The sequence below is a fragment of the Catharus ustulatus genome, chromosome 26 (assembly GCF_009819885.2).
Source record: "Catharus ustulatus isolate bCatUst1 chromosome 26, bCatUst1.pri.v2, whole genome shotgun sequence".
Taxonomy (NCBI): domain Eukaryota; kingdom Metazoa; phylum Chordata; class Aves; order Passeriformes; family Turdidae; genus Catharus; species Catharus ustulatus.
In genome coordinates this window covers 2,780,662-2,798,069 of record NC_046246.1, presented here as the reverse complement: position 1 = coordinate 2,798,069, position 17,408 = coordinate 2,780,662, and the positions used below count along the sequence as shown (strand labels likewise).

Genomic DNA, 17,408 nt, shown 5'->3' with positions numbered 1-17,408 from the left:
AAGTGAGAATAGCAGAGACTGGAACAGCTGATATGAGCCCAGTGCTCAGCAGAACTGCAAACTGCAGTGTGCAGCCTCTTCAGGAGCCATTTGCCTCAAATAGCCTCCCGAATTATCAGGAAATTATTTCTTAATAATTCCTATTAATTATAGTTGTAGGGTTTCCACTTTATTGTGGTATCTGTGAGGAACTGTGAAGCTCCTATACTATTATACTCCTATAGGGTATAATGCAACTCTAGAGAAATACTGAAATAAATGACTAATTATGGCATGCAGACTGGAGTGGAGATGCTATTATGACCTAAACTAGGCATGTAACAGTAAAAATATTAACTCCTGCCTCTCTGCTACAAAGTAGGAGTTCTGTTGGGAAACAGTTATTTTCTAGTATGAACTGACCTACAACATATCACAGAAAATTGTTTCTGCTTGATTTTTGAACTGTAAATGTCCTGTAAATATGCTTTTTTTGTGTATGTGTGACCAGTGTAGTCCATGGTTGTATATTCTGTTGGTGAAGATGGATTGGATCATTAAATGTCAGAGATAAATAAACCTTATAATGTGATAAGCACTGCTGTAGATTTATGAAAACATGAAATCTGATGTCTAAAAGACAATGCTGACTGCCATTGCCAGCCACAGCCATCTCTGTGCTACCTTGGTCCATTTCCACTTGCTGGAAATGGTGTGAGAATTCCAAACAGACTGTATTGCACCTTAAGGAACACTGGAAGGTGAAGTTCAGTGTGGCTTGGGTAGTCCTCCCAAAGTTTCATTCATTCTGGGCTTTCCTCTGGCAGTATTTGGTAGCAAACATATGCCTGGAAAACACCACTTTTGTGTTGCTCAATGTGTGTTGTGTTGTTTGTTTAAATACAGCTGCAGCTCTGGTTGGACAACCCAAAGATTCAGCTGACATTTGAAGCAACTATCCAGCAATTAGAAGCACCTTACAATAGTAAGTCAAATTTTTCATTGCCAAAATCATGCTGTATGTATCATTGCTGTTTTCTTTCACTTTTGTTTGAGGAATAGCTGCTTCACATGCTTCAGTCCTTTTTAGTGGAGCTAAAAGTGCACAGATAATGCATTTTACTCATGGTTCAGATTTGGTGGAGTTCATTGTCTGGTAAAGAATAGCACCAGCAGGATTCATAAAAGCTGCTAAAAAGATGGATTGTTACAGTAGGGTTAATTCATGTGTAGCTTTTAAGGTTTGCTACAGCTTCTTGGTGGTTTGCAGCTGTAAGATATTATTAATCATATGGGTTTTGGGAGGTTTTTTTAAGACTTGAACAGACTGAATGTGATGCAAGAAGGCAGTAGAAGAGTGAGGAGTTACTGCTTCAAATGGAGACCATTCCACACTTCTCAGACAAGATCCCAATAAACTGGAAAAAGGTTCAGGGTAGCCATAAAAAAAAAATTGAAGACTAAAATAGTGCTAAAATTAATGCAAATATACTGTTAAGAATTGCAAAATAATGAATTATTTTGCTTTTAAAAATAAAAATGAGAATCCAGGGCTGCAGTAAGCATTGGCAGAATACCAGCAAATCACATCACAGTTTTGTGTCATGATCTTAGGTTTTGCAACCAGTTTCAGAAAAGGTGTTGTGCACTAGATGGAAAGCAGCACCTAATGTCCTGTGCAGCTTTTCAGGCAGGATTCAGAACTGCAGCACAGCATGGGGCATTGTCAGAAAAGCAGCTCAGGCTCCTCTGGAAGGTGGGCAGTAGAGCAACAGCAGGAATTCCTCGATTTCTGTATATGCCTAAAATTTCTGTATATGCCTAAAATTCTCAGTAGGGCTGCAGAGCTGTAGGGCAGGATGTGTTCAGTGGGACTTGCCCAGATTCTGAACATACAGAATAATTTTATAACTTTGCACATTCTTTTAGGTGACACAGTGCTGGTTCACAGGGTTCACAGCTACCTGGAGCGTCATGGGCTTATCAACTTTGGGATCTACAAAAGAGTGAAGCCCCTTCCAAGTAAGAAACTTGAACATTGTTTCTAATTGAAGTTTTGGTTTATTCTTCTATGTTTTCTTAGGAGTGTTTTTTGAGTACTATTTTTTAGAATTGCAGTGCTAAGAAAATAAAAAAGGCTGGAAAGCCATCTGAGTATTGATGTTAATGTGTTTTATTTTGGCACAGAGAAGCCATGTATTTACATAAATCACTTTGAGAGGAAAGCATGTTGGCAAACCTTCTGTACATAATTCAGTGACTGTTGCTTTTTAATGAGTTATCTTGGTTCCTCATTTGAATAACTGAAGTCAGAACCACAATATTGTACTTAGATCTGTTACATGCTTACGTGATTCTTGAATTTTGCAAGTGAACTTCTCTGACCTTTTTAAGTTTTATTCTTCTGGAGCAGAAAGAAATCAAAATATGATACTTTGTCCCCAGTAATTAATATGAATTGATTTCTTCTTCACACAGTTGTCTGGAAGATGTCCTGTTTCCTTCCTTGTTCCAGATGCACTGCTGGTGTATTTTCCTTGTACCTGTCTCAGTGTTATGTTCAAAATTACTTCAGTTTTCTTTTTGTTAAAGATTTTGTTCTGTCAGAACTGCTCATGAGAAGAAAGCTGCTTTTTGTTTTTGGTATTTCTTAAATGCAACTTTAACATGGCTGTTTACAATTTAGTACTGCACATATAAAGGATGACTGTAGCTGATTTTTCTCTCTCTTTAGCCAAGAAGACAGGAAAGGTGATCATTATTGGTTCTGGAGTCTCTGGCTTGGCAGCAGCTCGCCAGTTGCAGAGTTTTGGAATGGATGTCACAGTTCTGGAAGCCAGAGTATGAATTTCTGTGCTATTTCATTTCTCTATGGTAACTTAGCCAGTAACCTGTTGAATACTAGAGCAGGGCTGTGGCCCAGCAGATGCTCAGGGTGGGTCAGCCTGTGGTGCTCCAGGCAGTCAGGATAAATTCCTGAACCTGTCTCACAAGGAACTGAGTGCATCTGTTCTTGCTGGGAGCTGGCTGATGCTTTCTCAGAGCTGGGCTGGGCAGTCAGGTGCTGCTGTTGTGTGCTTACACCAGGAACAGCCTGGAACAACATTCTTTCATGATTAGAAATTGGGTTTTCATCAGAAAGCAGAATGCATGTCCATGTTTGGACAGCTTGCTTGTTAAATATAATCATGGCTTGAAACTGCCATACAACATTAGGTGGGATTTTAAGCCTAGACTAATTCTTTATTACTCTGTGCTTAAAAGAGACTTTAAAATTAGTGCTACATTTTGTGGTGTGTGAACTGACTGCTTGTTCTTTCAGGAGAATTTCAAGAGTGTACTGTTACGAGTTTGTTAAACTGTGGGAGAGGGCAGGAAAAGTACTAGAAGTTATAACTGTGTATTGACAGTCTACAGAGTTAGAAATATATGAAAAATGATAAGAAACTAAAAGTCTTTAGGTATCAGGGAGAGGAGAAGAATCTAGTACATAACTAAATGTGTGCATGGACATTGAAGGCTTTGGAATCACAGTGGATCCTACTACAGAAATAGTGAAATCTGCCCAAATCAGATTTTTTTCTATTTCTTTCCTTTTTTTTCTTCTCCTTTTTTTTAAATACTACTTAAGCATTTTATCCCTTAACTTAGGCAAATTAATCGTGATTGAGCTCATTTGCAGAGGTTTTTGGAAAAGTGTAGATTCTGTTTATTGAACCCTCAGTTGAGAACATTTGCACCATGTTTTGTAGATGTTTCAGTGGTTATATTTCAGTGAGATGTCTTCCTGAATGTAACTGGAGGTTTAAAATCTTTTTTTTTTTAATGCTTTTCACAGGACCGAGTGGGAGGAAGAGTTGCCACCTTTCGCAAAGGGAATTACGTTGCTGATCTGGGAGCAATGGTGGTAACAGGACTTGGTGAGTTTTTCAAAATCAAAAAGGGATTTGATTTCCTCAGGGAGGAGAACTGGGAGGCATGATGCTGTCGATGTGAAACCTTAATGCTATTTTTTTCATGACCAAAATAACTCTCTGGTATGTGTTCTCATTCAGCCTTTTTGGCAGTTAGTAGTTTTCATAAATAGCAAGGCTGTATGATGGGAAAGACCCTAAAGAGACAGAATGTATTTTAGTTTACATGGGAAAACAAGGGAGGAGGGGAAATGCAGAGCCATTCTAAAGAGAAAGGCCTTCTTCAGAGTTTAAACCCCAAAAATATTTTCTCCACATGATTTCAAAAATAGTTATAAAAATAATGGCAAACAAGCCAAATTTCTTCCTATTTATTACTGTTTTATGGGATGGCATCAGTTATTGATGTGGTTACTCTGCTAAGAAGACAGACAAGTGTTTAGTGTGGGATATCCTTCAGCAATGTAGTGAAATGATAAAATACTGTAAAACCTATAATAAACCCCAGTTTTTACTGACAGCCTAAATTTGGTGATTAGTCTCATTAAACTGCATACAGAAACTGCTTCCAGACAAAGAACTGAACTTGCACAGTCATGAAAAAGCAGATTTCAGTTTGCCTATTGAAAGACTGTAATATTTCTATGTTTAATTCATGGAATGATGGAATCTTAAGGGTTGGAAGGGACCTTAAAGATCATCTAGTGCCAGCCACCCTTGCCATGGACAGGGACACCTTCCACTAGACCAGGTTGCTCAGGGCCTTGTTCAGCCTGGCCTTGGACACTGCCAGGCTTGGGGCATCCACAACCTCCTTGAGTAACCTGTTCCACTATCTCACCCCCTCACAGGAAAGTACTTCTGCCTAATAATCCAACCTGAATTTCCCCTCATTCTGTTTGTACCCATTACCCCTTCTCATATCAGTACTGGTTCTGATGCAGAGTCCCCCTCTGGCTCCCTGTAGGACCCCTTCAGATACTACAAGGAGATAATTGATAATTGCTGGGTGGGTTTTTTTCCATGTTCTCATTGCAGGAATCACTGAAATGCAGACCTTTGGCAGTGTTACACTAGGTTACTGAAATGCATACACTGGAGTTGGTGTTTTAGTCTCTGAATTTGCTTTAACTGTGGAGTTTTTGTTGAATTGCAAACAAATTTTACAGGAGGCTCTGTTAATTATATAAATTTTTTCCAGGAGGAAATCCCATGGCTGTGGTCAGCAAACAAGTAAATATGGAGTTGGCAAAGATCAAACAAAAATGTCCACTTTATGAAGCAAATGGACAAGCTGTAAGTCTGATACTGTTTCCATGAACTTTGTAAAAATGAATATCTCAAGTATGTTTGTTACCAGGCTATTGGTGTAGCATGAGATGGCTTCCAGAGAGAGGGAGGAAGGAAAGCTTGTGTCCCTTTTTAGGCATTTTAGTAATATTGTAGCATACCTGCACATATTCTTCTAAAACCTGCTCTTTCCACATGAGTTTTTACCTTTGCATTTCAGAGGTTTTGTGGAAGCCAAGTTCTCTCTCCTTTGTTTAACCCGTGCGCGGTTTAACAGATGTGAGGTTTGCTCTTTCCAGCACTTGAGCTCTCATCATGTAACAGGTATTTTCACACTGGCAGCACTCACTATTTAACTGAGTATCATCAGTACAGTTAAATACCACCATTCCATATGTGTCCAGCAGTGTTTCCACCATCATCCTAGAAAAGCTGGATTGGTAGTTCTTACTCACAGTGACCATTCCAGAAGATAAATTACTGTCTGTCTACTTCACTGAGCTGTGCCAAGCCTTCTAAAGCCTTGTGATTGTGTAGAGCCATTCTACCATCAGAGTCTTTTGGCAAACTTCTGTAGCTTTGATGAACACACCTTTCTTTCCAGTAAGGAAATCTTCTGAGCCCATAAGGCAGTTTGGTTTCTCTTGCAAGAGAATTCCTGTTGTCATTGTGGTTTGACAGCTCTTCTTGTGCCCATCCTGGCAAAGTGTGACATTGTGTTGTACAGACCTTGGTGTCTGATCATTTCAGAGAGCTGAGGGTATTAATTTTTTTTTCCCAAGAGCTATTCTCAGCATTATTTATGTATTATTTATGAATGGGTTAAGAACAATGCTTGTTGTTTTGTCTCCTAGGTTCCCAAAGAGAAAGATGAAATGGTGGAGCAAGAATTTAATCGTCTGCTGGAAGCCACATCCTATCTCAGTCACCAGCTGGATTTTAATGTTCTCAATAATAAGCCTGTCTCCCTAGGTCAGGCTCTGGAGGTTGTCATACAGTAAGTGACTTCTCTTTTTTTGGTAGACTCTACTATTTTGTGGTTGAATCTCCAAAAGACACCTGAAACAATTCTGGTGCTCCTAGATGTAAACATTACCCTCTTAATACAGCTGCTTGATCTCACAGATGGTTAAAGGAGCAAACCTCTCTTCATGAAAGTTTCCTGAAAATGATTGCTCCAGCCACTCAATGTGATTGCTGTCCGTACAGTGCACTAACACTGCTTGAAAGCTAATGGCAGTTGTAATGCCCTTTAATAGCAGAAGGTAACTCACACTCACATTTTAGCTAATCATGTATCCCTTATTTACAGAAACTTGCAGTAATTTCCAATTACCATGCAAGTATTTACTAAAATATCCCATGACATGAAGTTTTATTGTGTTTCACTAATTAGATTGTGATAATAAGTTTTCTCATTAATGCAAGGATTTTATGTTGACCTGACTCTCACTTCTCACCTTTTCCAGATTGCAGGAGAAGCATGTGAAGGATGAGCAGATTGAGCACTGGAAAAAAATTGTGAAAACACAAGAGGAATTGAAAGATCTTCTTAACAAGGTCAGATGAGACATTTAGAAAAAGGTGATAAGTATTGTATTCCTCAGAAAGTGGCAAAATGTACAAAAAATGTCCAAAGAAAAATATCAGAAAGTTGCTATTAATGTTGTTCTTAAAATATGTCTTTGCTTAAGACCTACTTAGAAACCCTGTTAGGACAAAGGTGTCTCCTGCTTGATCAGGAGAAAAGCTGATTAGGCAGGAAACCATAAAACATGTGGGAAAAGAAAGGAAAGAGGACAGGCATGATAAACAGTGATGTTTCACAGCTTCCTTTAGAGATTCTGATACTGGCTGAGGCTTTTGGGGACTGTTTAGAAATGTTTACTGTCTTCCATACACATCTGATCTGTAGTTCAGAAATAGTGGTTTAGGACTACTTCTATTATTTTTGCTCATGGTAAATGACATCTTTACTTTTCTGTGGAAGTTTCTCAAATTGGAAATGCTTTTGCACTGTTCTGAAATTATCGGGTGGCCCAGCTCAGCGCCACGGCTCGGCGGGGCTGGCCGGGTGGTGCTGCTGCCGCCGCCGCCGGGCTCGCTGGCCCCCCTCTCCCGTCAGCACCGCCCCGCTGCCGCGTTCGCTCGCCCGGCTGGCAGGGCTGCCGCCTCCGGGCTCGCCGTCCGCCCCGCTGCCGCTTTCGCTCGCCCCGCGCCGCGCCTCGCGAGCGCCGCGCCCGCCCCGCGGCGCTTTCGCGGCTCGCGGTCCGCGGCTCGCGGCGGCGCTTTCGCGGCTCGCGGCTCGCGGTTCGCGGCTCGCGGTTCGCGGCTCGCGGTTCGCGGCTCGCGGCTCGCGGCTCGCGGCTCGCGGTGGCGCTTTCGCGGTTCGCGGTTCGCGGCTCGCGGTTCGCGGTTCGCGGCTCGCGGTTCGCGGCTCGCGGTTCGCGGCTCGCGGTTCGCGGCTCGCGGCGGCGCTTTCGCGGCTCGCGGTTCGCGGCTCGCGGCTCGCGGCTCGCGGCTCGCGGCTCGCGGTTCGCGGTTCGCGGCTCGCGGTTCGCGGCTCGCGGCTCGCGGCTCGCGGTTCGCGGCTCGCGGCTCGCGGCTCGCGGTTCGCGGCTCGCGGCTCGCGGTTCGCGGTTCGCGGCTCGCGGCGGCGCTTTCGCGGCTCGCGGTTCGCGGCTCGCGGCGGCGCTTTCGCGAGCGGCGCTTTCGCGAGCGGCGGCGCTTTCGCTCGCCGAGCGGCGCTTTCGCGAGCGCCGCTTTCGCTCGCCCCGCCGGCAGGGCTGCCGCCGCCGCCACCACGCTCGCCGGCCGCCCCCTCCCGTCTGCACCGCCGCCGCGTTTCCTCGCCCTGGCCGGCACTGCAGGCCCCCGCACCGCCGGGCTCCCCCACGCTGCTGGCCCCGATTATGCTGGGCTTCCCGCGCTGCCAGGCAGCCCCACCCGTCGGCCTTCCTGCTTCTGCCATGCTCCCCTGCACTGCTAGCCCCAGTTCTCCCGGGCTCCCCCGCCATGCTGGCTCAGGCTCTGCAACATAGTAAGAAATCAAAGATGTTGGGTTTCAGCCATGTTGTTTAGGGTTGATGGTATTTACTGTGGCTTCTTGCATTTATGAGTGATACCTACCAAAAGCAGGAAATCTTTTGTATAATGGCATAGTTTGAAGTGAATATCTACTTTACAGAGTAACTTGTTGAAGTCTGCCTTTCATCATTTTTTCCCTTTTCTTTCTTTCTTTTTCTTTCTGTCTTCAAAGATGGTGAATTTAAAGGAGAAGATCAAAGAGCTTCATCAGCAGTATAAGGAGGCATCAGAAGTGAAACCACCTCGGGATATTACAGCAGAGTTCCTTGTGAAAAGCAAGCACAGAGATCTGACTGCTCTTTGCAAGGTAAAGATGTCATACATGGTGTGTGTCAGTCTGTTTTCTCAGGACTTGAGCAGCCAGATAAAATCAGCCAGTGTAAATGTTGCCACATCTCTCACTATGATCCAGTGCTTTCAGGAGAATGTGATTAACTCTGGGTTCTAACACTGAGTTCTAACATTGAGTACCTTTAGCTGGGGAATACTAAAGCTCAGTTTTAGATAAGTCTGTGCTGGCTCGTGTCAGACAGAATGTCATGTTTTGAAGATGAATTTATAGGTCAGATTTGGTCCTTAATACAGCTGGATTTCACAATAGTCTGGAAATAAAATCTACATTTGAAGAGAGATACCTTTTCTCTAGGATAAATAAAGGTGGTTTTTTGACTAAAAGACTTCATTCTATCCAAAGATGATCATGTATAGAGCTCTGCCTTGACAAGCAGAGTTACTTCCCCTCTCTGGGAGTATCTTGATGTAGAGATGTGCCTTAGAACAGTTTTTACAGTTTCCTTTTTATCTATGATGGATTCTAACCCAGGTCAGGTAGAATAAGGATCATTTTTCAGCTCCTTGCTCAACAGAGGATACAAACCCTTATTTGGAAGCTCTGGATGTGTTTGTATGTGTATATACAAAGTAGTGGCTCTTCTGTTTTGTCACCAGTGAACAGCTTTGTGCTCCTGTTGCTTTTATTGGACACTCCAAATTACTGTGCTTTGAAGGAAGATGGCTGTTGACTTTATACCTAGTTCTACTTTTATTTTTTAAAATCAGGGAGAAGCTTGAATTAGATCATATCTTTGGTTTTCACATGTGATTGATTCTGCTTTGGAAATCTCCATGTTCAAGATTAGATATAAACTTTTAAGAGAGAAAAGAATAGAATAAATAGTTTGTGGAATATAAAACTCTCAGAACCATAGAAACCCTTAAAATATCAGGAGTGTAATGGGCCCTCAAGTTCTTCAGTTTTGAGTGTTTAAATTCCTGAAATATCACCAAACTGATCTTTTCTGCAGTGTGACACAGAGCTCTGTATATACAAAGAGCAGAAGAGCAAAATATGCTGGATTAAATGTTGAAAAAAATAACAAACTTGATTTCACTTCCATGAAGTGACTTTTCTAGGGATTTCTCTTGAGACTAGGTCCAGTCTGATGCTCCATGATGTCTTCAAGTCTTTTTACATGTAAACCAGTTTTAATGTTAGCTTTTAATCTTAATAGGAGTATGATGAATTGGCAGAAACACAAGGAAAGCTGGAAGAGAAATTACAAGAACTTGAAGCCAACCCACCAAGGTAAAGATACAAACTAAAAGGTTCAATTCTTAGCAAAGCAGTTCTTTTAACACCTTTCCCCTGAGTTTCAAAAATGCTGTGGTGTGCTTTTATTATGGAAACTCAAGGGGTTACAAAGGTACAAACACAGAGTTTGAGTTCCCTCAGCTGTAGAACTCAACTTCCTCGTTTTTAGAGATGACTCAAACAGCAAAGGTGCTTCTGAGAGGCTGATTCTGTAGAAATTCTGGCAGTGATCAGTGCCTGATCTCAAAAGGCATTTGAGGTTTTACATACCTGCCAGTGATGGTAGCATAAAATCCTGCTTGTGTTGGTAGAATATTATTATTCTGTGCAATTTTCCTTAGCCATTATTTATGTAACCTTTTTTATTTCTGAAGTTTTTAGCTTCTCTCTGAGTATTTTATTTTACTCTGCTGTAAAAACCTGAATTTGCTGGATTTTGATACTCAGCTTTCATGAGAGAGATCCAGATGTTTGAAACAGAATCTGTTTTGGTTTTTAATGTTTTTATTTCTGGACTAAGCAGAGACTCAAAAATGACTTGTAAAAACATTTTCAGAAGCAATGCATTTACAATATCCTGTTCTAACCAATTAAATATCTTTGTATCTGGTTTTTCTAGTGATGTTTATTTGTCCTCAAGAGACAGGCAAATACTTGACTGGCATTTTGCAAACCTAGAATTTGCTAATGCTACACCCCTTTCCACACTTTCACTGAAGCACTGGGACCAGGTAGGTCATCAGTACTCAGCAATTCATTAAAAGTTGAACTGTATTTCTTCCATTCTATGATTTTAGAGTTTCTAACTGTTAGGTGTGCCTGCTTTTGTGCAGCTACTGAGTTCTTATGTGATTATTATTTGATGATGAAATTCCAGACAGCTTTTTGTTAGTGCCAAAACAATCTGTAACAGTTCTGTCTGCTGAAAGTTTCCATACTTACTACTTGATGAATTATCAGAAAGAATTTCACATTTATTTGATTCTTTTAAATTTTTTTGAAATAATTTTTTTGCCATTGTGTAGAGTTGTTGATTATTTTCTGTTGACTTAGGGGACTTCATTATGAATGCATGCTTTTTGTCCCTCTTCATTTTAGGATGATGACTTTGAATTCACAGGCAGCCACTTGACAGTGAGGAATGGATATTCCTGTGTGCCAGTGGCCTTAGCAGAAGGGCTGGACATTAAATTAAACACAGCAGTTCGACAGGTTCGCTACACAGCATCAGGTACTGAACCCCAGGAAACTGCTCTGAGGGAGTGTGAACATAAACAGTAGAATTGAATGCTTCTGGAAGTGAGGACTGATAGTGTAAAACCCCTCCCATTACCTGTTTGGGGTTAGATAAACAGCCATGGTTCTTACTGGGATTGTATAAGCCAGAGATTTATTAATCTTGAGTGGTTTTTTGATTATTTCTGTGACTCATTTGACACAGTCTTTTTCAGATGTATTTGCTGATTGTTCACATTATTTATTTACTTCATTGATTGAAGCATTTGGAGTAAGATCTGGGACTGCTTTAAGGCTTGGTGCCATAGGACCTGGTATTAGAAATATAAATGAATGTAATGGAAGGAATGTATCTTTTTGTTGTTCTTTAAAACATTGGGCTTGGGAAACTGTCAGCTGGGAGAGCAATGTAGTACTTGTTGTTTATTTATGGATATATTTAAATAGTATTTACTGACCTGGATGAACCTTTAGGCTTATCCCAGTAAGGCCATTTTCAGATGCTGCTTAATTGTGTTTTCTGGAATAGAGCTAAATGGCCAGTAACAACTTGCCTACAAGTTAAATACTGTTAGTGTAAAGCTGTCTCTATAAAAAAATACTTTCTGATGTGGTTATGGTGATTTCTTTAATTTTTAATCCAGTGCTTTTGCCTCATGGTCTATTCATCTGCTTTTCTCTGCCTTTTGCAGGCTGTGAAGTGATAGCTGTAAATACCCGATCTACGAGCCAGACCTTCATTTACAAGTGTGATGCTGTGCTGTGCACTCTGCCCCTGGGAGTGCTGAAGCAGCAGCCTCCAGCAGTTCAGTTTGTGCCACCTCTTCCTGAGTGGAAAACCTCTGCAGTGCAGCGCATGGGATTTGGCAACCTGAACAAGGTGCATTGGCACTGGGGGAGCTGCAGCAGGCAGAGCTGTCACAGACACAATCTGAAATGTGGGAGGATTCTGCTGGGGGAGGAAGAATGCCTTTTCCACAGCTGTCTGGTTAGGGTTTGATAGAAAATTGTCTGAGGAGCTGTAAGGGCCTCTTGTCTATTTCCCACACAGGCTTAAAATAATTAAATTAAATAATTAATAATAAATTAAATAATTAAATTGCAGAAGTAGATCTGGTGGAACTTGCTAACCAGAAAACTGGTAAACTCTGAGAGCATAGTGACCTGTGGGAAGGCAGTTGTAGGCATACCCCTCCATGCATTATGTATATGCACTATAGATTCACCAAATTCCCCTTCCATGATGTGTCCAGTGATAAACATCAGTGAGTGTAATTGTCTTTATTTTTATTTTTTTCCTAACTGTTGATACTCTTTCTTTCTAGGTTGTGTTGTGTTTTGATCGTGTTTTCTGGGATCCAAGTGTCAATTTGTTTGGCCATGTTGGGAGCACTACTGCAAGCAGGGGGGAACTTTTCCTCTTCTGGAACCTGTACAAAGGTAGCTGTGGTGCATGTCTGCTTTTGCCAGTGTCTTATTTATATAGCTTCAGAGCTAGAAAAAAACCACTTTTTAAAATGCTGATAGTGTTCACATGTGGGTATGATAAGAAGGTGGGATTTTTAGGAAGACAAATGGAAGCAAAGAGCAGCACTAATTGCAGACAGTTCTGTGGTAGGTTGGGGCAGCACACAGAGAAGTGTGAGATGCTGGGTTCCAGGCCTGTTAAATTGCATTCCTACTACAGCAGGACACTAGTTCTGCTTTATCTGTGGCTGGTGCTGCCACAATAGATTGTCAGATCTCTGCAGTAAGTTACTGGTTTTGTTACTGCCATTGCCCAGACCAAAGGGAAAGGTGAATACAATGAGCATTATTAGATGAGCTAGTTGTTTTACAGTTGGTATTCTTCCATTCTCTCATAAACAGGCCAGGTTTCTCTGTTAACTGGAAAAAAATGCTGTGTAAGGGAAGTGCCTTTCTAGGCTATTGAATTATTAAAATGTTTGGTAAGATTTTACTGGAGGAATGTAAGTAATGAGCCTTGGACAGCAAGGGTGTTCCTGTGGCTTTTTTGGCTTTATGATGCCTCTGTTATAAAGTTAACAAGCAGGGTCATGGTTTGGTTTAGATGAAAAGATCAGGTCATGTACAAATTAGCTTCACATGCTAAATTCTAAGTCTTCCTTCTCATGAAGATAGGCAGAGCAGGTAGAAAGGGAACAGAAATGCAGTAAAACCTCATGTTGAAGCACAAGTCAGATGGCTGAAATAAAACACAATTACCATTTCTAGTTGGGTAGTAGTTAATGTGGTTAGACTGTGAAACATTGGAACATCATTCCTGATGTATTTATTTACTTTTTAATACATTAGTTCTCAAGATAATTCTAAATAATACCATGGCATATATAAATTAATTTTCTCTGTTATATTGACATGATGGTGGAAAATTTAGGACTGCTTTTGTTGGATTTGTTTAGTCTCTAACCTTGTGGATTAACTGCAGATCTGTGTCCAACTTGTCTGATCAAAATGTTCAATTTCAATAATTGAATTGTTTTGGGTTTTTTTCTCTCCTACCCCCTCTCAGCACCGATTTTGTTGGCCTTGGTAGCAGGAGAAGCAGCAGGGATCATGGAGAATATCAGTGATGATGTCATTGTTGGGCGGTGCCTTGCCATTCTCAAAGGCATTTTTGGCAGCAGTGCTGTGCCCCAGGTGAGTGCAGCTCTGGCTGAAGGAGAGGTGAGTGCATTGTCAGTGTGTGGGTGAAGAAACAGAGGAAACAGAACACACAGCAGGGCTGTGCAGCTACAAATGTCTGAGTTGCACTTGAGGATCTCTACATGCGATATATTGGAAAGACTTAAGGAATTCCATCAAAGATTTACCTGAGTAAGTGTTGTCATAGATACAAACATGGAGTTCCACCACTAAGCTCAGCCCAAGGACTTTGTCCCTTATATTGTTGCAATTTGCTTTGTTTGTATTTGTCACAAACTGTAGAATTTGCACTTTGTCAACAACTGAAGCTCGTGTTTTGTCTCAGCCTAAGGAGACTGTGGTGTCCCGCTGGCGTGCTGACCCCTGGGCCAGGGGCTCCTACTCCTACGTGGCTGCTGGGTCCTCTGGGAATGACTATGATCTGATGGCTCAGCCAATTACTCCAGGGCCATCCATTCCAGGTGCTCCACAGGTGAGAAATTACTTTTCAAAAACCTCAAAACAGAATGATTTTTCTAAGAAGTTTACATACATATCTAAACACAAGTTTAGATAACTTATATCTTACAATGAATGATTAAAACCTGTAAAATAATAAGTTTTTTCATTCATTAATTCTGTCATCACAGGTTTGGTGTCATTTGTTTCCTAAAGAAAGAGCATTTTTATTCAGAAAACCCGTTTGGTTATGAACAGAGTATTTAAAATTATATCTGTTTTGTACTTCATATTTTTGTTGTCCATGACCATATTTAAGTGAGTTGTAGTTTGAAAGAGGGTGAAGGCCAGAGTGAGAACTGGAATCAAAAGGCCTCTTCCAGATGGGGGCCCAACACAATGAAGGCAGGAGTCATCTCCAGATCATGGTGAGGAAATTAAGTTTGGAAGCAACAGCCACCCTTGGAAGCACTGCCAGGAAGGGCTGTGTGGCTTTGGCTTTATTTGAGTTCTTGTTCTAATGGTACAAACCATTAAATACACACAGCTATTAATAAAATTATTCCCTGCAAAATGTAATACATGAATATTTTCTCCCACTTTTTATGATTCTGTGGGTAGTTATTTAAGGTCTCAGTTTAAAGAGAAACTGCTGATTTAAGCAAGTTGTTGATTTTTTTTTTGTTTGCTTACTGTGCTAGAGTTCATGTTCCAGGATTACAAAGTATTCTTCCTAAATATTTGACAATTGGGCTGTAGAGTTACAGTTACAGCTGGGACAGGACCCTCCTCTGCTTCTGTGTCCAGTCCTGTCCCCTCAGTTTAGGGAGGACATTGAGACTTGAGTGTGTCCAGAGGAGGCAACGAGGCTGGGGAGGGGTCTGGAACACAAACCCTGTGAGGAAGGGCTGAGGGAGCTGGGCTTGTTCAGCCTGGAGAAAAGGAGACTCAGGGGTGACCTCATCACTCCCTACGGCTCCCTGAAAGGTGCCTGTGCTCAGCTGGGGTTGGTCTCTGTCAGGCAGCACTGACAGAACCAGAGGACACAGCCCCAAGCTGTGCCAGGGAGATACAGGTTGGATATTAGGAAAAAGTTTTTATGGAAAGATTGATAAAGTACTGGAATTATCTGCCCAGGGAGGAGGTGGAGGCACCATCCCTGGATGTGTTTAAGCAAAGACTGGATGTGGCACTGGGTGCCATGGTCTGATTGAGGTGTTAGGGCAGCGGTTGGACTCGATGATGTTGAAGGTCTCTTCCAACCCAGTGATTCTGTGAATTCTGTGCATTCTCTGGCCCTGCAAGCATTTCTTATCGAATAGAGCTTTATTTTCTTGGTAATTTGTACGCAGCTTAAAACAGATTCAATATGACCTATCTTATATGCACAACCTTCACGTTAATGGAGACCTTGCTGTGATTAGAGGCCTTCTGGCATTCTTAATGTATTAATTCATTTTCTGCAGAACTGAGAAGCACAAGTAACCCCTGCTGGTGTTGTCTCCCCACAGCCCATCCCCCGGCTGTTCTTCGCGGGCGAGCACACGATCCGCAACTACCCGGCCACGGTGCACGGGGCGCTGCTGAGCGGGCTGCGCGAGGCCGGCCGCATCGCCGACCAGTTCCTGGGGGCCATGTACACCCTGCCCCGGCAGCCCACGCCCGCTGTGCCCCCCCAGCAGGCTGCCAGCATGTGAGCCACGGCCACCAGAGGAGCGCCAGGGCCACCAGAGGAGCGCCAGGGCCACCAGAGGAGCGCCAAGCCCGCGGTGCTGCCGCTGCGGAGCCGCCCATGGAGATACCCGAGTAGTTTGTAGCGGTGTCTGCTGAGAGGAGCCTGAATTACTGCACCAGCCTTGGCTGAGAATGGCCTTACAGGAGCTTGCAGGACCTTTGGCTTGGCAGCCTTTTACAAAATCTTTGAAGGGTTGGTAAATAGAATCCTTTCCTGCAAAGCTGGTCAGGGACTTCGACTCTGCAGATATTTCTTGGAAGTCAAAAATAGCTGGAGGGTTTTTTAGGGTGTTTGGGGGTTTTTTCTACCTATGTGTGTATTTACAGTTTGGTAATTGCACAAGGACCTCTAGAAGCTGGTTGCTATGAATACTAGCTTAGTGTAGAATGTATGTAAATTTCTTTGTGGTTTTTTTATGCCTTTGTTTTCAAGAGTAATATTTTTGACCAATTCTATTCCTGTCTGGCATTCAAGAATTTGGGGCAACTGTTTGCCTACCAGTAACAGCAAATCACAGCTCTCCAAAATGGTCCATTGGCTGCTACACCATCTGCATCCTGCTGTAGAGTGACCTGAGTATGCTAAGCATACTGGTTTATTAAATACTTCCAACAAAAGAAAAGGTACTGAATCATGTTCCAATGTCCTGAGGGGAACTGTGTGTGCAGTGTGTGGTGCTGTACTGCTCACCACCTGTCAGTGCATGGAACCACTGAATGCTCCTGGTGTGTTAAACATTCCAAAGGAGACTGAAAAGATCACCCCAGGGCAGCTAAGGGGAATGGCAGTTAAAGGGGAATGTCCTTTCACCTTCCCAGGGACCAGAACAGGCAGTGCTACTTGGGATGAGAGGAGCAATAGGACATCCCCAGTCTGGAAATCTCCTTTGGAGCTGCTGTCCCATGTATGGATATCTATAAAATATCTATCAAATGCCTTTGTTATGGTTGTGTCTTTCTGCCAGAAAGCTCTGGCACACTCCTGGTACAGTAACAGTGTCTGACTGTGACCCTCTGCCTTAACCTGCAGCAGAGCAGGTGACACTTTTTGTCCACCTGTTATCTGTGACACCAGGCTTGTGGCAAACATCCACTGCTCCTAGAACCCTCACACAGCACAGGCCTGCCCTGACACACCTGTGTTCTGTTATCTCCACCTGGTTTGGGATTAACCTGTAATTTGTCTCTGCCCTTTCTATGGCCTGTCTTTGAGAATGGGTCCATGTCCCACAGGTGGTAAGAATACATTCCAAGAAACCAGCAAAGGGGGTAGCAGGAAACTTCAGCACAAGTAGGATGGTGGTTAGAATGAATATTAGGACTGGGAATCATTTGGATTTATTATTTGTCTCTATTTTGTAAGCCTCTGCTACAAAAACTTAAGAACAATTGTGTATGTTCATCTGTGCAACTGCTGAAACCAAGGAAGTGAGTCTGGGTTTCAGACCCCTGGAGTGAAAAGCACATTATTG

At 42.5% G+C, this 17,408-nt stretch overlaps 1 protein-coding gene across 1 annotated transcript in view; it reads left to right on the top strand.

Moving 5' to 3' along the window:
• The window catches only part of KDM1A (lysine demethylase 1A), a 29,445-nt gene extending 12,571 nt beyond the window's left edge, over positions 1 to 16,874 (top strand). Inside the window, exons 5-20 of the mRNA XM_033080901.1 lie at positions 886 to 964; positions 1,909 to 2,001; positions 2,714 to 2,820; positions 3,818 to 3,899; positions 5,095 to 5,189; positions 6,038 to 6,180; positions 6,653 to 6,743; positions 8,443 to 8,577; positions 9,782 to 9,855; positions 10,481 to 10,592; positions 10,960 to 11,092; positions 11,790 to 11,977; positions 12,423 to 12,537; positions 13,631 to 13,758; positions 14,090 to 14,236; positions 15,714 to 16,874. Of these exons, the coding sequence (XP_032936792.1) occupies positions 886 to 964; positions 1,909 to 2,001; positions 2,714 to 2,820; positions 3,818 to 3,899; positions 5,095 to 5,189; positions 6,038 to 6,180; positions 6,653 to 6,743; positions 8,443 to 8,577; positions 9,782 to 9,855; positions 10,481 to 10,592; positions 10,960 to 11,092; positions 11,790 to 11,977; positions 12,423 to 12,537; positions 13,631 to 13,758; positions 14,090 to 14,236; positions 15,714 to 15,899 (1,908 nt within the window). The 3' untranslated portion in view covers positions 15,900 to 16,874. The remainder of the gene's footprint in view (positions 1 to 885; positions 965 to 1,908; positions 2,002 to 2,713; positions 2,821 to 3,817; positions 3,900 to 5,094; positions 5,190 to 6,037; positions 6,181 to 6,652; positions 6,744 to 8,442; positions 8,578 to 9,781; positions 9,856 to 10,480; positions 10,593 to 10,959; positions 11,093 to 11,789; positions 11,978 to 12,422; positions 12,538 to 13,630; positions 13,759 to 14,089; positions 14,237 to 15,713) is intronic.
• Positions 16,875 to 17,408: the final 534 nt, after the last annotated feature.